The 20,643-nt window shown below is 40.2% G+C and overlaps 1 protein-coding gene across 3 annotated transcripts; it reads right to left on the bottom strand.

Annotated features, from left to right (window-relative positions):
* Positions 1 to 213: 213 nt before the first annotated feature.
* On the bottom strand, positions 214 to 15,673 carry itga6b (integrin, alpha 6b). Of its 3 annotated transcripts, XM_042429908.1 has the most exons (26): positions 14,844 to 15,119; positions 8,625 to 8,752; positions 8,423 to 8,502; positions 7,301 to 7,562; positions 6,877 to 7,008; positions 6,545 to 6,758; positions 6,236 to 6,429; positions 6,023 to 6,117; positions 5,600 to 5,727; positions 5,433 to 5,522; positions 5,151 to 5,212; positions 4,751 to 4,920; positions 4,481 to 4,624; positions 4,247 to 4,362; positions 3,998 to 4,154; positions 3,838 to 3,915; positions 3,659 to 3,738; positions 3,345 to 3,422; positions 3,160 to 3,262; positions 2,851 to 3,021; positions 2,652 to 2,750; positions 2,422 to 2,532; positions 1,980 to 2,078; positions 1,507 to 1,632; positions 1,270 to 1,350; positions 590 to 677 (listed from the first exon to the last, which is right to left on the bottom strand). In XM_042429908.1, exons 1-25 carry the CDS (start codon positions 15,017 to 15,019, stop codon positions 1,282 to 1,284), a joined length of 3,162 nt encoding a protein of 1,053 aa, XP_042285842.1. In that variant the 5' UTR covers positions 15,020 to 15,119; the 3' UTR covers positions 590 to 677; positions 1,270 to 1,281. The 3 variants fall into 3 exon arrangements, with proteins under 3 accessions (XP_042285843.1, XP_042285840.1, XP_042285842.1); XM_042429909.1 differs by lacking the exons at positions 1,270 to 1,350; positions 14,844 to 15,119 and adding an exon at positions 15,655 to 15,673 and having other exon boundaries at positions 214 to 677; XM_042429906.1 differs by lacking the exon at positions 1,270 to 1,350 and having other exon boundaries at positions 214 to 677.
* Positions 15,674 to 20,643: the final 4,970 nt, after the last annotated feature.

The following is a 20,643-nucleotide window of genomic DNA, read 5'->3' as shown; positions in this document are numbered from 1 at the left end:
TAAAAATGAAGGCAGATGCATTGTAGAAATGATGAAAATTTGACTTTTAAATTGTGGAAATTAAGTCACCCGTGTCAGCATTGCATGACTCTTTGGCCTGTAGAGCACGTAACAGGAAGTACTCCTTAAAAAGAATAAATACAAACAGTTCAAAACATTAAAAAAAAAAAAAAATGTACAAAAACCTAAAAACCCTCCCATACCCACCCTCCCTCCCCCAGTCAACACTGTGAATGTAGTACATGTACAAAACAAGCTCCAAAGATCTGACAGACAGTAGTTGTGCAGGACCATCTCCCACACTGCACCTCTCCTTCCAGTGATTCATACAGTCTTTAAAATTAAATCAGGCCCTGAAGCAGAATGTCCGATCAAGTATTTAGTATTACAAATGTTTTTAAACAAATGATTTTCTTTGAGCGCTGTGCAGAGACAGGGCAGCAAAAATCAGAGAAACTGGGAGTTCATCAATAAGCGACAGGAATCTGTGCGGAGTCAGATTTCGTTGGTTGTTAAGAATAATGTTCATTGTCATGCCAGGTTGTCATCCAGGGCTTCTTTTCCAGATTTTCCCATTTACCATTCCCAGGGTTTACAGCTCTCTCCTCCCGTTTGATCCGAACAGCATTGTAACTGGGAACCTTTTCTTCATATTTGGCACGCTTAAAAAAGCCACACTGCAAAAGAGACAGGGAAAACAAAATCAATATTTTCTTTGAGAAAAGGGCTATTAAGAGGCATTCAGAGAAAGCGAATAGGTTGATGAGACATTGAATGTCATCGTCCTCTTTCACAGGCAAGAGCCAAGATGCAGTGAATGCGTTGAAAGATGTAAAAGCTATCTGCGTTCCTCTATACAGTAAGGAAACATGTTCTAACACCAGTTTTTTAATGTAGAAAGAAAGAAACCCTCAGACCAAGTGACTGCATGTGCAATAGAACAAAAGAAATGGAAACGAGAGAGCAAACAAAGAGGTGCAGAACAGCCCCCATGGTGTAGTTCCTCACAGCATTAAATGACAGTCATTGCTTAATAGGCATCACCTCCCCTCGCCATGCACTGTAATGGTCCACACAAAATCATGTGTGAAAAATGTCTTTGCAAAAAAATAACCAGTCAGCTTTAATAATAGCATTCATGTCACAGTGTGAGAGTTGCCCACTGTGTGCCTAATACCAGAAAGCAGTGCCTCTGTAGCAAAAGAGAGCGAGAAAGAAAAAAGGTTTTGCCATTTTTCCACTCGTTCATGGCAGGCCGGGTAAATTTACCCTCTCTCTTTTTTACGCATTTGTTGTCAGCCTCTCTTTTTCTGACGGGTCCTCTTTATTCTTTTTCCCAAAGACTCCACACTGAGGAGAGGCAATTTGTTAGAAAATGTTTGCAATCGCTTTTATGTGTACCTGCAGTTGTTGTTTTTCTTTTCAGTTACAAGTATTTGAGGATGTAGGTACATTTTTTAACAGCTGGGACAGGCTCTGTCCTGGTTATGTGTCCTTCATTCCTACCTTCCAGAGAAGGAAAGCCAGCAGGCCCAGCAACAGCAGCCCTAGCAGGATGGACAACACGATGATCCACCATGGCACTCCTCCATACTGGGCTGCACGCCTCTCTGGGAACACAGTCAGTCTAACCTGGAGAAAATTATACAGTGGCATTAAATCAGCATCAAAATGAGTGTCAATTGCATGTTCGCTGTTGGAGAAGTCATCTTTTGACTCCTTCAATCCTCTGGAGGCTGCCAGGTTCAATCCCAGAAACAGTCGATGTCCTTGAGGACAACCCTGTAAACTGGCTGTTCACTCAGTGAATTTAGTGTCAGTCAGATCAGAGTATCAACTGCACTTTTAAATGTCTTATTCATTGTCTCTACTTATATCTAGCACACACAGATTTTTAGGTGTTTGTGCACTACACTGATAATCATGTCCCCTTCTACTGTCACATAGTGTTTATCTGCTGTCTGTTCGTGTGTCATTACCTTTGTCACAGCATTTTCCAGCACCGTGTTCTTTGTTGTGCTATCAATGTGCAGAGAGGCTTTCACTATCACCTCCACATGATGAAACTTAGAGAAATCCTGTTTTGAAAAAAAAAATTGAGAAGATCAGATGATTGCTGCTCCTGCTCCTAAAATAAACACATACATTTCCTGCAATAATCAAAAGCTACAAAGTTGTTGGTTGCTTTTTTTATAAAGCTGCTTGATTCAAACTTAAAACCTCTTTATTGAACTTAATCAAATTACAGTATATTGTCATTTCAGCCTGTCAACAAGTATTTGTTAATTTCCTTCTCTTTTCCCTTCCGGCACAGTGAAGCTGAGTCTCACAGCCAATCCCACACTGTTGGCCACCCTATCTCTAATACTGATATAACAGTTGAGAAAAAAAAACACATTTTCCTTCGGTCTGCTCTGTTACCTCTATGAAGGTGCTGTTCCAGAGGCGAGAGTTGAAAGTGAAGACTGCATTACTCTCCAGGCCCCGCAGGGGGCATCTTATCGTCACACATTTGGCCCCATCCTCACATGACTGTCAACAAAAACGATAGCACAAAGTCACTACTGGATTCCCCCACATGTTGCATATGCACTTAAAATATAATAATATAATAATATAGAATACAATAGAATTTGGTAGAGTGGTGTTACCAGAGTTTTAGATGTCTTCTTGTCAAGTAAACGTGAAATAGAGCCCTCCTCATTTCCCTGGGTGTTTTCCGTGGATCTTCTTGTCCTGGAGATACTTTTCTGAAAAGAGAAGAAAAAAAAACATAAAACCATAAGATTTCCCTCACTTTCTTTATTTGTCAAAATAAATCAATTATTTCATCATTGTTTTGTCACTTACCACATTGAGATGGTTGATCTCTTTTTTAGGAGTGCACTCGACCTGATCCACACCTGTGGAGCTGATCTTCATCAGGTAGAGCAGCCACTTCCCGTCCAATGTCTCCTTTGGCCACTCGATGTCGAGGGTGGCGGTGCCAAAGTCCGTCAAGCGCTTTAACAGGTTGATTATCTGTGAATCAAGACAGATTTGATATGGCATTGTTTATCTATCTAAAACATTTTCAAGGAGCAGGCACAGAGACATCATTTTCGGAGCTAGCCCTTATGGAAAGAATGTTTTCTGATCGAGTAGTTTTTCTGTACTCACTCTGAACTGGTGTGTAATGGCACTGCCAATGTCACTTTCAGTCTTCATGTCACTCTCACCTTTGACCTCTCCTGTAAAGTAGACCTGAGATGGCTGGGCTTGTCTGGAAAGACAGAAATGAACAGTTAGTAGCATGAAAATTTTTTTGTTTTTTGCACATGTATGTGTGTGTGTGTGTTTCTTACCCTGATACAGACAGCTGCAACACAATGGCCACCTTTGCCTTTGCTTTGATAGGGGCCATTTTCTGCTGTTCACTGGTCCTGTCGGATCAGATGTTACACACAGGTCAACTGAGATACTGCTAAGAAACTATAAATGTTAATACATAATGAAGGTAAGTGCTTATGATCAAGGAGCTTATCTGCTGTATCTGTAGTATGCATTATACGTATGACTCAAGCAAGAAAACCTCAAACTTGAGAGCTTCAAAATATCACCACCATCCATCGTTTAAACATCAATCACCTAATGCCTATAAGTTTCAAGATATATTTACGTTTGTAGCTGAAGATCAATCTCCAGTTCAGTAGTGTTGAGAGAGATGCCTGCTGTACCCAGTATAATGTAGAAGGTTGTCTATATGCACACAAACAAACACACACAATATCTAATATTAATGATAACACTTGTTATGTAGAGGAAGTAGACAGAGTCAAACTGTTTTTTTTCTCTCACCTTTGCGTCACGTTTGAAGGGGTTTCCAAGGTCACAATCAACCATTGAACCATTTTTATTGGCGCTGCAAGATACTTCCTGGAATAAATAACAAGTTCCAATCAGATCCACAAACTTTTATACGTGTGTGTGTGAGAGTGAGAGTGAGAGAGAAACTTACTTGCGAGAGACTGCGGAATGCAGAGTATGTGACGGCACGTGGGAAGGAAGCAACCACTGATGCTTCATATGCATCATCACCATTCAGATTGGTCACGTTCACCTCCAGGGTGATGTCCTTCTGGTCACTGAGTGAGATCACCGGCACATCCTTCCCCCTTTAAACAGACACAAGTTATGAACCTGAATGCTGACGAGTGTGTGTGTGTGTGTGTGTAGCTCAGTGCAAGAAGCAATCTTATCCTCTTACGATGTTAATGGATTGAAGCTTTCACCATCAGGTGATCTGTGGCCGTAGCGATAACTCAACTGCAAGTTGCTCTGACAAATATTGTCGTTGCCACAACCTTCCTTCAGGAAATTCACCTACAATAATTTACAGACATAAAAGATTACATAGAGACGGTGGGAACAACACTTTTACTGTATGTCTATAAAATCTATCCTTTAATATGTTCATGCATTAAGTATCATTCGTTCGTACCTCTGAACGAGTTGTCATTGGCTCATTGGCATCGAGGACAGGTGACACCTGAGGAGTTGAACTCTGTCTGCGTTTACGTTTGGCGTCCTGGATATCCACAGACACATCGATGGGGATTCCACGCAGCTTGTCTCGAATATTTTCCTGTAGAATGACATCATCACGTAAGATTACCACAATGCACTTTAACACAAATTTTTCTTCTCGTTTATGACATTAAACTTTTCTGATCAAGAGAGAAGGGAGAAATTTCCCTGAGGGAGTAACTACCTGTATGGAAAGCTGACGTGTGACACACTGTTCCTTTCCTTTGCCGTTCAAGGTGATGGTCCCTTTGGACTCGTAGGTGGGATCCGAGGCGGAGGACGAGGTGAAGGTCGCCCTGGGATTAAGACTACGCTTCCTGTGGTCAGCATCCACCTCAAGGGTGTAAGCCACCGCTGGATGGGACAGAGACAGGGACATTAAAGAGGATAAAGACTGAAAGACTTTAGAAGGCTCTAACCTCCTTATTATAGTGTGTCATTATTATTACTATATTATATTATGTCATATTATTATTATACATATCTCTGTATGAAGCATATCTGTATTTTCTGACACTAAAAAGACAAAACATGATAAAGATTAAGTTTTTTGGTTTAACAAAGAAAAAGATGGCTCCACTTACTCAGTTTGGGAGCGTAACTCTTGGGGTTGGCAGAGTAGGAGAAGCACGCCTTAACTTCCAAGCTGGGGACACAATGCAGTTTATCCACAATCAGACAACAGTACAGATATAGTTTTGAACAATTTTTGCAACAAATGACAAATGGTCAAAAATCAAATAAATTATGGTTCTGCTTCATTATTAAGTATCTTAAGTCAGCCTTTACAGATTGGATCTGTCATCAGCCTTTCCGATAAATAAAATTATCCATATTTGACACAACAAAAAACCAAAGACAATTACCAGACGGTGTTGCCACAGTTTTTCTTAGTGAGATCAATTTCCTTCGGTGAGACCTGGATGTCCTTCTTGATGTTGATAACAGGACGAGCTCTGGGAGGACAGAACTCAATGAGCATCTCTATAACCATGATGATAGATGTGGAGTGAGGAAAACAGAGTTAGCTCACCTATAGACAAAGATGGAGTCTGAGAGGGATCCAACAGCCAGGTCGGGGTAGAAGTTCTTATCCAGGTCCATGTTGCCTGCAAGAGAGTAGCCAAACAGCCTCACTCCTGAAGGCTTGCCAGATAATTCCTAAAACAAAAGAGGAACACATAGTTAACACTTTGTATTTATGTGCACAAAAGCAATATCAACTGAAATAATTATAAAAAATTATAACTGAACTTGAAAATAAAGAATAATTTAGCTGAAGCTGCTATAGTTTGAGTATGAAGGTCAAACGTCTTGCTACACTTTCTTTGTTACTGGATACAGTTATTTGAATTTCATTTTCTTACATGTAAACATTACTCAGATTAAAACACATTGAGAAGAAACACATTTTCCACACCTTTCTCCTCACCAGTTCCACAAGTTTATTACATACCTGTGCTTTTTCAGACTTGAATCCTGTGGCTGATCCATGGTAGATGTAAACTTTCCCTGCACCATCATCTGCATAAGGAGCTCCCACTGCAAAATCTGTCACAAAGAAGAACAGTGACTTACAGTGTTGTTGTACAGCGTAAAAGATGACCAGCAGACAGTGACACATCTTGTAACATACATAATCGCACACATACAAATAATGCAGCCTCACCATGGTAACCATCCTGATTGATGTCTCCCAGGTTTTCCACAGACAGGCCAAACATGGAGTCCTGAGGTCCGTCTATTCTGATGGGTGTGACTTTGTTCCAGTTTCCAGCTTTGTTGAGATAGACGTAGACGGCTCCTCCAATTTCTTTGTCCTTCTCAAAGTACTGAGGTGCTCCCACCACTATGTCCTGCCATCTAAAAAACAACATGACATGACAGTATGACAATCCTGATTGTAATAATTTCATCGATATATCACTTTTCAAAGTAGAAGTTACAAGTTGTGTGTATCCCTCTCTGCCTCACCCACCCGTCCTTGTTGAGATCCAGCACGGCCAGATCATAGCCAAAAGATGACGCTAGTCCCTCCCCTTCCAGGGTGTACTCTTCCAGTAGGATGTTGCTTGTTGCCGAGCCTTTCTTCAGCAGCACCACTGCTCCACTGTGGTTCGCTCTGGGAGCTCCCGCCACCACCGTCAGCTGGCCTTTGTTGGTCAGACTCTTCCCCGAGTCCAGAGAGAAGCCTGTGAGAAGGAGACAAAGGGATCATTGCTTATGTAGTGAGAGGGTGGTCAGGCAGTTGAAAGCATCTCTTCATGAAAATTGAGCAACCAGAATAACAGTGAGGAGGGAGTGTTTTACCCAGGTAACTGTTGGGAGGGGCAGGCACCAGGTCGGGGTTCTTCTCATTTTCATCTCCTGCTTCAAAAGGACCATCGTCATAAATGCCCTCATCTAAGAGGGTTTCGTTCTTTTGTTCCAGGCGTACCACGCCTGAAAAAGACGAGAGAGGTTCAGAATGGAGAAATCTGGCTTGTAATTAAAACCCATAATAAAATAATCCTAATTGACAAAGTAACGTCGAAAACATGACTGAAAAAAGCATCACTGGCAAATTCTTCCTGCATTAAAAAATGAGCAAAATAAATCAAACAGAGTAGATTGATTTTACTAATAACAAGGAACATGTGCTGGTGGGTTCTTTTAAATTAAACATCTATGCTGTTGTAACTGCATGTTGCTAACCATCACACACACACACACACACACACACACACACAACTACCTTTCCAATTGTATGCTCCAGGAGCCCCAAAGATGAGGTAGTGGTAGTCCTTGTCGAATGTGGCTGAGAGGCCCTGCTGGCAGGAGCCGAACATCTCATGGCCTCGGTGCCGGCTCTCACAGAAATGCCAGCTACCTCCGTCTTCACTTGATTCAGGCTTGATTGTCAAATCCTGACTCAACACATAGCAACGGCCGATAATGTCGCGGGATTCGATGCCTGTGTTCACATTGGCTCTGCGCTGGTACCGATGGGCACAGGTCTACCAGGGAAACAGGAGCACACAATAGAGTTGACGTGATGTTGATTAAAATCAGAAGAGATGTGAAATCAAATTTGAGATGACCATTAGATGCCCTAAAGAATATGTTTTTGAACTTTAACGTGCCCCTTAAATTTCAACTTTAGTAGTTTCAAAGCAAGATAAGCATATGTTTCCTTCTGTTTGACATCATATACAGTATATTCTACTGTGCTGAAACAATTATCTGAATAACAGATTTGTCGATCAACAGAAAATTAACAACAATTTTGATAATCAATTAATTGTTTTAGCCATTTATCAAGCAAAAATACCAACTCTTTTGCTGGAACTAGGCTCTTATATGTGAGAAAGTGCTCCTTTTTCTGTTTTATCTCACCATAAAATAAATATCTTTGACCGTTTGGACGGAAAAAACAATCTATTGGAAGATGTCATCTTGAGCTCTGGGAAATTGCCGACATTTTAGAGACTGAGCAATTTACTGATTAATTGAAAAAATAAAACGGATTAATCAACAGTAAAAATAATCATTAGTTGCAGCTAATAATAGTCATAGTCTGTATCTGCTTGACTGAAAGTTGCAAAGCACAGTTATTTAACTGAACTGTTCACAACTAAGAAACAATTTTAATGGCTGCACCATTACATCACATGAACAATTTACAAATTTTGTTATACATTCCCCTGTAATCAAGCATGAAATATTCAATATCCTTGGAAACGTTAGGATCTTGACGAAAATGTAATAATTACATTCCTGGAGGTTTAAAGGTAACTGATTGGACGGCTAAGTTTGTCATTATGAGTTGAAGTTCACATTCAAGGTCATGGTGAGATACAAAGACACACAGTCTTACCACAATCTTGCCTCCTGGCCCCTGACTGTTTACTGTCACTCCCATCCACTGGTTCTCTTTGCTTTCTCTTGTTAAATCCTCTACACAGAGACAGATGCCAGGGACAGAAATAGACACAAAGAGGTTATTGTGACTTAAATCTTGGACAAAAACTGCATGAAATAGCCAAAAATCAGAAGGAAGGTACATTCGGATATCTCACCATCATTGTCAAAGTTAACTCTGTTGCAATCAGCGGAGTTGGAGCTCATGTCACAGCTGTAGAGTCCTCCTGTCACTTTAGCTTTCTGTCTATTCAAGGCCTTTGCTCTCGGGGCACCAACCAGCAGCCTGCAACAGATGCACACATGAATCTATTAAGCCAAACATCATATGCAACTCAATCAAATGCAAATTGTGAAAGAGGCTCAAGCTGTAACATTCCTCTGTCATCTAGGGCACAGAATGAGAAGCGTTCTGGCAGTTCTTCCTCTTGCACATTATGTTATCGCACATTCCAGTCTACTGTGTTACACAGCAGCCAAACTCACAAACACACACATGCCACCACTAAACTGATGTTCCATGTCCTCACGGTCCAACTGAGTCAAAGACCCCTTTCAACCGCCTGCTGTGGTTGATTGAACCAGGCTTTCTATCTCACACACACAGAGGCTGCCTTTGTGGACGAAGGACAAGGGCAAATGCCACACCCAGTTTTGATGATGGGCATCCAGGTCCCAGGGTTTCCTACAGTGTAAATCAAACAAGTCAAGGATGTCGTCCTTTAAATTGATGCTTTTGTGGAGGTTTACAGCAGAGATACACACTGTCAATACACCTTTCTCTCTCTCAGCATGTTCTTTGATCTCTCTCTGGTTTGTTTCGTCCGTCTGATGACCTCCAGAGTTAATGTCGCAAGCAAACGGTCTTCAAAAGATGAGATTAAGCAAAGCCATTTTTAGCAGGAACACAAAGCATTTTCAGATATCCACATCATCTGGGAGGGAATTTACAGAGGCATACAGACAAAGGGAGGAGGCCTAATGTGATCAGCATGTTTTACAGTGTGTTGACCTCAGCAGTTAACACTGCAAACGCTAATTGCATGTGGGAGAAGATTTAAAACTTACAAGCTTTTGACACTGTAAATCATCATGAATATTGACTTCAGCAGATGTGATGGGGATTAGCAAGGGGCAATAAATCTATTAATATGACATACCCTAAATTAAGAAACATTGCCGATTAATAGTCTTATAGGGATGCTGTTATGAGGTGGATTTAAATGCGTTTTATAGAGAACACTGAAAAAATATAAAAACATTTCTCTTCTCTCTTTTTAAATTTTTTTTTCTTCCCCCCTTCTTCCTACTTTGTTCTGTTTTTGTCTTTGCCTTTGTCTCAGCTCTTTGATGCTGTATGTTTTGTCTTGGATTTCCTTTTTTTTTTTTTTTTTTCTTCCTCTCCCCTTCTTTACCTAAAGAAGAAGACGGGAAATTCTGATAGAAGAATAAACTATGGATTTATGGAATACTTCAAGTAGATTCTCAAATATGAAATGGGATCAAAGACGTTTTTGTATTAATTCAGAATTACTACAACATTGTATAATCAAAGTCAGTACTGTAAAATTGTCATTATTTATTTATTTATTATTTTAATTTATTGTATAATTTATTGTATGATGTATCACCGGGTGACACACCCACACACATTATTTATGTATCATTAAAAAAATGTATTGTCATCATTACATGGGCTATACAACATAAATAAAATGTATGAAATGCCATGATGACAATAAAATAAAGTATATTAAAAAAAAAATTCTCTCCAATAAACTGCAGCAGGGTAAGTCATCACAATTGAAGCACGCTCCTTCTGCATGATAGACAAGTGTACACTATCCCATTTTTAACCACTGGATTGGTTTGGCCTTGTTTCAACAACCAGAGCGCTATAATTTGCGCCGTTATCCCACCCATTTAGTGTCCAATCCAGTCTTTTTTCAAATACAAGGGGAGTGAATGACACTTGACAATTGTTACTACACAGTCTGGAGACTCAAGTCAACTCTCCACCTTTGTGTGCAACGAACAGAAAACATATTTTAACACCAAGTGAAACACCAAGTTAGAGCATGTACATATCCATCAGAGATGACTCTGAATCAAATGAGTCATCACTTCAAAGGGAGGTTTTGTAACTAACAGCCGATCCCAGGTGGGTACATCTCCACTCCCGTTATCCTCGGAGACACAGGAAGTCAGCAGAATGGACGGAAAGAGCTCTGCCAAGACACTGGATGGGCTCCGGGATATGGGATCACTTGTTCTGGGATGCATTCATAGAGAATGGATAGTTCCTCCTACATAATTATATTGTGATACTCTGACTCGTTCAGCTGTTTCCTTTGGGGTGAATACAACCAACAGTAGTGCTCAAACAAAACAAACACCAGCTATATCACAATGAATACATTTTATTAGAATTATACTACCAATTGATTAAATATGTAATTATTTAGACAGCAGGAAGTTAGACTAGCTTACATGTGATCAAAATAATGAAAAAACTCTGAATTGGAAACTAATCTCAATGGACATGTCTTATCTTTATTGTTACACATTATGATTATTTTTTTTCCATTGTAGAGTGAAGTGCTGACATGATGTGTCAGGGACTAGTGCTGTGATACGACTGACCCACTATTTCACTGACAGTGACCCAGCTGTTTATCTAATCATTCACCACTAGCAGAGGAAGCTCCAACACACAGGCTTAATCTACAGGAAGGACAAAGACAAACAGAGATAGAGAGAGAGAGTGTGTTTGACTCGCAAACAGACACACACATACTGGCAGAGGCACTGGGACACACAGGCAGAGCAACAGAGCAACCGGCACAGACTGACCATTAGGGAATTATCCCATTGAGAGAGGTGTGTTGTGGTTTGTTTTGTTTTTCTGCAGCGGCAAACCAGCTGCCTGCCTGCTAGGACACAGCCTGTTGCTTGGCAACAGCCAGTGGCACCCTATCAGCTGGAGGCGTTCACCTCCAAATGGGTTGTTCTCCAGAACAACTGTCGTCACGTGTTACCCAACTTCTCTCTCCCCGTCCGTCTGCCAGGATCGAGCCCGCAGAGTCTAATGGCTCATGTTTGGTGCCCAGATGTAAAACTGATTTATGTTCTTCTCAGCATTATTTCAGCCATCACCTCTTTTCTTTTTTTAAGTTCTTTTCTTTGCTCTTTGATGTTGGATAACCTTAAGTAACCTGAGGGGAAGAGAGGTAAGAAAGGACTAAATCCGACCAGATGCACTCACACGCAAAGCTGACTTTAATAGTAAACTCCACACTCTTCCTATCTCCACAAGTGTTTCTGGAATCTAGACACAGCGTGACATTAAAATTACAATCTAACATGTGCTAGCATGTCTTGCTGTCCCCTCTCTCTCTCTCATAGTGTCTCTATATCTCTATATTGGTTTTCTCCAGAGCCATTTTGTTTCTCAGAAACACACACATGCGTTTACTTTCTCCCACACATTTCTCACACTTGATCCAACTTCCTAAAACTCTCACATGGTCTCCTCCTCTCCTCCCTCCTCTCCCCATTCGTGCATTTTGCACTTTCCCTCTTTGATTTTATTATACAGGCAGCTCCATCTGGCAATTATGACCGACCATGGAATGCCACACACAAACACTCATGCAAAAACACACAGACACACATGCACACACACGTTCCCATCAGCTCCCGCCCTCACCTGCAGGTACATGTAACACTCTTGCCTAGAGGGCATGAGAGACAGAGTAAAGAAAGACTGAATACAAATTGGCATACAAGGCTGGCAAAGGATTGTGACTCACTGTGAACACCCAGCTGTGTGGAGACCCACATGGGGATGACACACACAGTAAAACTTACTTCAGCATAAGTGTGGTTGCAATGTACGTTAAAAGAAAATCATTGTCAGCACAAGAAATCTGTTTATCTATTTCTGTTCTATTCTATCTACTCTTTGCCTCAGGTTAGGAATGTATCAAGCAGCATGTTGAGCTGGCTGACACTCTTCCAAACAACTAACAACAAAGCAACGTCTCAGTGCTCCACCACAGTATGCATCAGCACCGTTAAAAAACACCAAACAGACGTTCACATGAATGCATGCGTGCACACAAACGAATAGCCGAGCCCATTCCACCTTTATAACAGCTGTATCACGACGCTGCTTGCAAAACAAACATGGCCTTCTGCTCAAACATGCAAACACACATTCAGACTCGCATTGTAATGTAACACACACATGCTCCTGATGGTTCAAGCTCAACTGTTTCTATGCTGAATTACGACATTTAGGAAAAACATTTGACAAATTATTCAATTATGTGGAATATAATTGTATTATGATGAGGGCAAATAGCACTGCGTCATGTTAAATAAACCCACTGAATACGCAACAATAACAGTGAACACCCAGGCTTCAAATGACATTTTAACCGATTTTAACATAACTGATTAATCAATTAATCAACAAATCAATTAATTGCTCTGCCATAGAAGACGAATAAAACCAGCATATTTCATATTTAAAAAGCTAGAACCAGCAAATGTTTGGCATTCTTGCTCAAAAAAATGATTTGAACAATGACTCTGCCGATTAATTTTGATCGACTAATCGCTTTATGCACTAATTGTTTTGACACCTCCATTAACAACTCAGTCTATATTATCTATACTGGTATCTGTTGTTTTCCAGTTAACAGAATCCAACTATGTTCTGTTTGCTTGTATTTAACTTTACAACCTGAAGCAGGGCGACTATGCGGTAGCTTTGGTCTCGTGCTGATCACCATGTGTCTTTCATTTGGACACAGCCTCAAACTAGGACACTAACTGACACTGAGTGAGTGTAGCAGCAGTAGGAGTGTGTAAATAGGTTTAAGAACAAGGTTTAACCTATGTGGATAACTCGCAGACACTTAATCTCTCTGAGAGCCTTAATGGTTCTGTGGGTTAACACAATGTGGTGACCTTTTAGGTATTAGTTAAACAAATAGAAGATTGGTAGTTTACACTTATCATTGATCCCCGCTACAGGCAACTGTAGTACTGTGAGGTACTTTTAATTAATTAATCCACAAAATAGCATTTTATTCTATATTATATTATGGAACATAACTAAGTACATTTACTCAAGTACTTTACTTAATGTAAGTCTATATTTGAGGTACTTGTACTTTACTTATGTATTCCATTTCATTCTACTTTACACTTTCACTACACTACAATTCAGGTGAAATATTGTACTTTGTACAACACTATATTTATTATTTATATTTATCAGTTACATTTCCTGAACATTTAATTAAAATGTGATGCATTGTTACAGATTAAACTACCCAACCACATATAAAGCAGTTAAAATGACCTCGATTAACTACAATAGTAGGGTTAGGCTACTTACACACTGATGTGTCAGCAATAATAACCCAGTGATATAATATATGGTAATATAACACTCATAGGGGCCATTTTTCTAAATTGAGCACTTTTACTTTTGATACTTTAAATACATTTTGATAATGTTCCTTACTTTTACTTGAGTAACATTTTGAATCCATAGTGGAGTATTTTTACAGTGTACTTCCTCCACCACTGACTATGAACCTACGCAACTACATGAAGTCCCTAAAAGAAACACAAACTGACTCATTATAGTCAAACAGCTTCCCAGATTAGAGAATTTGACTGCGCTGATCTCAATCAGTTCATATTCAGTCTATTCAAACAAGTGACCGCTTAATGACGTTCGTTTATGCAGAATGACCTTAGAATTAATGCCAGCAGTGATTCAATGAGGCAATGATTTAGCCCTAAATGAATGCCGAGGCTCGGTCTCACCTATAAACCCCCATTGGGACAAAGTGAGCAAAAAAGAGAGAGAAAGAGAAATGTGAGTGCGCACCAGAGCGTGAACGAGTACAAAACCTTTCTAATAAAAGCTCACAAATAGTAACCTGGAAGTAAAGATTTAATAACGATTAATAAGGGAGTAGGCCTATGGTTCAGTAGGCCTCGCAGCAGGTGTATAAAAGGTACAGTGCTTTATTTGAAGAGGCTGAGGGTTTGACTTGGTGAGATTTTGTGAAACTACCTGCGACATACCTGAGCTCATATGATTACGTAAGTCAGCACTTCACGGTGTCTGAGGTCCTTTAAAAGTAGGTTTTAAATAGATTTTTCATATTCTGTAGCAGCTCTAACAACCCAAAATGAACTTACAGTCGTCTGCACTGCTGTGACATTTTAATCACACGGTTGCTGAAGTTATTTTAAAGACATTTTAAAAAGCCTGTTTCCAAGGCGAGGGCGACGCAGAAGTAATTAACTGCTTCCAAACATCACTTGAAAAGAAAAACTCTGGCTCTTACATTCTCTTATCCTCCGGCACAAGCTGCCGGTGCATGGCGAGAGAGAAGCCGAACAGGCTGTCCGGATCCCCGCTCTTCCGCAGGACATTCTCGGTGTCCAGGTTGAAAGCCGACAGCCGCCCGCATCCCGAGATAAAGACAAGCAGCCACAGTCCACAGATGATCCTGCCCTCCATGAAGTGAAATCGGATACAAAAACTCCCTTAAACTGGTGTAAGGTAAGTCCTCTGTGCAAGAGGAGCTGACTGAATGCTGGAAGGTTGAATGTTGTCCACTTTACTTGCAGCGGCCCCTCCCACCGGCCTCTCCTGGCACACTCACACAAACACCATCCCACCACACCTCATATCGCCTGGAATTCCAGCTTATTGTCAACCACATTTAAATTGGCAAAATTAATGATTTTGTAAGGTTTGTTGTTAACTTGCAGCAGATCAGTTGTGTAATCTTACTGGGTCAATGATGCTGTGGGCATGATGTTGTGCCAAAACATTTGCAGCCAAAAAAATTGCTTCAGGCTATACTGGCAGCTTCTGACAGCAGATCTCTTAAGTATAACACTGTAATAAAGGCTGCAGTTCAACTCCCTTGGAAACAGGCATAAACAGAACATATTCAAAGTCCCACAAGAGAGAAAATATTGGCAAAACACCCAGTGACATGAGGGTGCAATCTGCACACTTGTTCCATGCTCTCACAGAAAATCGTATTTACTGACATCAAACATCCTTGCAGTTAACAAGGAGAAGCGAAGACATTAAGACTGAGGGTGGAGGGAGAAGAAGGAGAGGCATGCTTATTTAGTTAATACCGTGAATCTGTAATATCCCCTTCTGGAGTTGGTTGCTCAGTCCAGACAACAGTAGCTGTGTAACGTGGGACAGATGGAAAGTAGGGAAAAAAAGAACAGAGATTGAGATATCATTTTGGACCAAATGAGTATAAGAAATAGAGATATGCAGTAACCGGTGTGTTTGTCATACAGTAGCTGGCCTTTGCAAACCACAGCCACACAATCCAAAGCTATAAAATTACTCACTTTTTAGGATTACAGCCCTTCAGGCATTCTTGTTCAGATCACCACATGCAATCACCACGGGGCCTGTGTCTACAGTAATGACTCATTAGATGAGTCACAGAGCCAGGAGGAGCAAGAGACTGGACCAGACTGGGCACAGACCCGCACATTAACGCAATTCCCTCTCTAGATGGTTTTCAAGGCATTCCATGAGACGCTGACCCCAAAGCTTGTCCTCGCAACACAGCATTTCAGCAGACAACGCAGGCTTTGTCTGAGCACAGAGAAAGAGGGCAGACAGAGAGGGAGAGGGAGAAAGAAACTGCCCACATACAGTATAAAAGGCACAAATAATGGTGGAGTGCAGAAGCAGAAAAAGGGCAGAGGAAGAATGTGGTTCTTTTACAGGTCTGTTATCAAGACTTCATGAACATGTATTTGGAAAGCTGTCCTGTAAGGATCAGCCCTGTGATTCAACTTTACTTGGAGCTAGACAAGTTTGCTCTTGATCTGTTATGGTAGATTTTTAATCAGTAGTTGCGAAAAATAAGGTGCATTTCATGTCTTTGAAAACCACTTAACTCAATCAGACTTTCAAAAAGCTTTTCTGTCCTGGTCAGTCACATGTTTGACAAATGTCTTGATAATATCCCTAACCCTAACCCTTAATAATATTAGGGTAATATTGTTTTTTTTCCTTTCCACTTTGGGCTGCTGTTGTTTCAGTCTCAGGTTTGAGCAGCAGCCAGTGTGAAAAGCACCAGTGATTTATAACTGTCTGTAAAAGGTCAGAAACAAGAATCTTTTATTGCTGATAAGAACAGGAACCTAATGTGAGCTGAGGTGTGTTGGCTCGTCCTTGGCCTGAGTAATTCTTTTACAGTGAACTTCAATACCCACAATGTGTGTATGTGTGGAGACATATTGACACAGTGCCTCAATAAGGACCCCAATTAATTAATAGACATATGACACTTTTTCTCTCAATCACAGCTCTCCTCTTCTTTTCACCCTGAAAACATTTGTTCTCCTTCATTCCTTCATTCTCCATCTCCTGATATACCCCCCTTTCTCCCTTTTCTTCTTCTCCTCTTCCATTCTCTGGGGAAATAAAGGTCGCACATCTTGTTAGCACACAAACAGACCAGCAACTACAGCTGAACATCAATTTATTGACATTCAGTCTGGTGAATGTCCTGGAACATTTTACAATAAGACACACAAAATCCTGCATAGTTACCAAGTGACAAACCAGGAACTAACTGTCAAGTAATAAAAAGCTAACATGTAGTTCTTGTCTCTGAATAAACTGTTGTGACCCAGAACCAAATGATTAATAAATAGATACGTATCTTTGAATTGGTATACTGACAATTTCTTGATGACTCATTCTTGATTAACTCTGAATCAGAGACTACATGGCACGTAACCAATTCTTCACCATTACTTCTATACTGCTTTTTTTAAAGTGTGATTTTACTCTTATACTGATTTTATGTGGACCATCTTTCAAATCTCTAAAATGTTGTGTAGGCGTGCACACACTGAATACTATTTGAATTATCTCTACCCAGAGTTGAGAATGGAGTCATGTGTATTTTCCCCATGTACAGCATGTTCAGTATTACGACAGCAGAGAAGCAAAAACCTTGCCTCGGGTGATAAGAGGAGGAATGACAGTGAAAGCAATGTTCTCTGACACACACACACACACATGGAAAATGCAGCGCCTAGACTAGCCCGAGCCACAGCCCTGTACTTGTTTTTAAAGCTGCAGCTATAGGTACACTCACCTGAGGGTGTGGCGCAGTGAACTTGAGTGGTAGGGTGTGGGTGTCTGCGTCTTTATGACACTGTAGAAACACCTAACCTTAGGGTAATGATAAACGCACACACACACACACACGCATGCACGCACACACACACACATACTTGCACAGTCAGTTTCACAATGATATTGAACTCAAAACCCAATCTTTCACAACTGCCGCACATTGATGCACTTTCCATGAGCACTCTTGATTATATAAGCCTGTAAACATTTTATATCAGGATCAATTTATGGACTGATTCCGATCAGAGAAATGGATGAAACATTTGTCATCTGAAAACTGTGAATACCTCAAACAGCAGCACAGGACAGACTGAGGATTAATGAGTGCTTTCTCAGCACCTCTCAAGTAACAGCTGGCCTTAACATGGTGTAGCATAGCTGAAGAGAAAACTGTGTCATTCCAGACTCCTGATTTGTCATTTGGCGCTTCCCTTTTGGTTTTGTTCTCACAGCTGATAGAAATGGCTCACCTGATGGTAATAAAACATGACAAGTCTAATCTACATGACCCAATCATGTTAAAATAATGCAAATCAAACAGAGATTTATTGATCTAATGTCCAATATCTGTCATCATTAAAATCATGATTTTAATGCTTATTATAGAAAAGCTGTCTTTTACAAAACAAGGGGTTCTCAGCTTAGAGCATGCTTCTGACATGAACATTAAAAATATATAAGTGTCATAAGGATGGCGTGGATCATGTTATGCTAACAGCAGAGCTATTAGTTAGCAGGCAGTTGACATTGTGGGGACAAACGTCTAATTTACATTCCCTCTCTGCGGTATCTCCTATTCACATTACTGATCCTATTTCTTAGTAGGGCTTATAGTGTCATGATTAAAACATAAAGGGACACACACACACACAATGCAGGCTGTAACAGATCCTCTAGCCTTCTTGATGAGTGTATTGATTACAGTCAGTAAGGAGTAATCAATGTCTTCTCTTGTCCAGCAGTGCTGTAACACCCTCGGGACAATTGCAACCCCCCTTGTTTGTACATTTACCTTCTAAATGAGCAGTGAGTGTGTGTGTGTGTCCCAGCCCTGGCCAGAGGATGTAACATGAGATGACAGTAGTTGTGGGAGGGGTTCCAGGGTTGGTGGGTCCAGGTGTGCTTAAAAATGATGTTAGCCAATCTGAGAGAGGTGCAGAGTGAGAAAAGATATTCTGTTCAGTTTTCCCCTGACAGATTCAGGTCATTGGTGGCCGCTTGTCTCAGCTTATAAAACAACATCCTAGTCACTGTTTCTTAAAAGATATAATGTGTCACATTCCAGGAAAGTCAGTGATACTGTCCTCCCATCTCACTCCACTAACAAATTTTTCATTTTTCACTTTTAATTTTGCACTCCCAAAATACAATTTAGCTTTTGGCAATCTGTCACATGCAGTACTAAAACATAAAATATTTGTAACACTGAAGTCACATTACCACGCCCAAAACAGTAGACCAAACCCACCACACACAACCTCTCTCTCACAACAGTAAACTGTGATGTTGAACAGGAAATAATAACAAAAATAAAAGGCACAATGCCTGGACTGGCTGGGAAAATATGACCCTTACCACCCTTTTAAAAAAGACAGAAAAGTCCAAATTCCTCCAGAAAGCAGCTGCAACACATTGCAAACCTTCAGTGAATAAAAGAAAACTAAGCAAAAATGTGATTTTTTAAATTGGTTTTTAACCATTAGTAAACCATTTTACAACGTTCAAATGATGGTCATATTTTTTGACACAAATAAAAAAACAAACCTCGAACCTGAACATGTTCTAAAGCCATTTTCTGAGTAAATTCTTCAGTTTTTACCCATGTTAGCAATGTGGCTACAGTATGTCAGTCTGTTGGTTAGTTTAGTCCAACCCTTTGATCCAGGCTGAAATATTGACAGGAAAATTTATACAGTCATTCATGGTGCCCAGAGGATGTATCCTAATAACTTTGGTGGTAACTTTACTTATCCTGAGGTTGACATTTGTGGTTTGGATGACATTCATATAACTTCCCATATAGGGCAATGATCAGATCAAATTTTTTATTTGTCCAATATTTTGGTTTATAACCAAATACCCGCAGAACCAATGACATTTCCGGCCTCAGTTGCACTTTGTGCTGAGTGCAAATGATCAAATGCTAGCATACTAACATGCTAAACTAAGATGATGAACATTTTCAAAATGACACCTGCTAAACATCAACATGTTACCATTGTCACTGTGAGCAAAGCACAGCTGTTTAATGTTATGAAACTGTATCTCATGTTTCTCACATGGTTTCTATGGCGAAAAAATCTTTAATTTTAAAAATGCAATATGAATGAAATGTCTTGTTATTGTTGTTATCAAAGTAGAGTAAAAGTAGATGTAAAGTGAGATAATCATACTGAATGTTGTATTCAGTCTGCTAGCTACTGTTTAAAAAGTTCATGAAGAATATTTTTCTTATTTCATGAAACAATATAATGAATGTAATATTAGAATTAAAAAAAATCTCATTATGGCTTCTATGACATGTAGTGTGACATGGTGAAAATTTCCAACAATGAATCCCCCCAAGGGAATGCAAACACACATACACACACCCACACATACCCACACACACCCTCTTTCTCTCTCTCTCTCTCTCTCTCTCTCTCTCTCAAACACACACACACACACACAGTGCATCTGAGTTGCCCATAACTCAAAGCTGGCAGCACAACAAAACAAATTCCCCCATAATGCCTTGCTTTGGCAGCCAGAGAGGACTATACATTACTGGGTAGAACTAATTGTTAATTCTCTCTCTCTCTCTCTCTTTCACACACACACACACAAATACTGAGCTGTTCTGAGCTGTTTTAATGGCACTTTGAGGATTCTGGCGTGGACCTTCGAACTTGTGAGGATTGTTTAGAAATTCCTCTACCATGGAGAGAACTTCCTTCCCTGTGTTTTTG

The sequence above is a fragment of the Thunnus maccoyii genome, chromosome 12 (assembly GCF_910596095.1).
Source record: "Thunnus maccoyii chromosome 12, fThuMac1.1, whole genome shotgun sequence".
Taxonomy (NCBI): Eukaryota; Metazoa; Chordata; class Actinopteri; order Scombriformes; family Scombridae; genus Thunnus; species Thunnus maccoyii.
The sequence above is the reverse complement of the archived record's forward strand: the minus strand, read 5'-3'. Positions and strand labels throughout refer to the sequence as shown.

Excerpts from the sequence above, each read along its gene's own strand:
- itga6b (XM_042429906.1), bottom strand. The coding sequence starts at position 15,019 with ATGGAGGGCAGGATCATCTGTGGACTGTGGCTGCTTGTCTTTATCTCG. Across the intron at positions 6,759-6,876 it reads CCCTCCCAACAGTTACCTGG|GCTTCTCTCTGGACTCGGGG; the intron begins GTAAAACACTCC and ends TCCTTCTCACAG. Across the intron at positions 2,751-2,850 it reads AGATCAACCATCTCAATGTG|AAAAGTATCTCCAGGACAAG; the intron begins GTAAGTGACAAA and ends TTCTCTTTTCAG.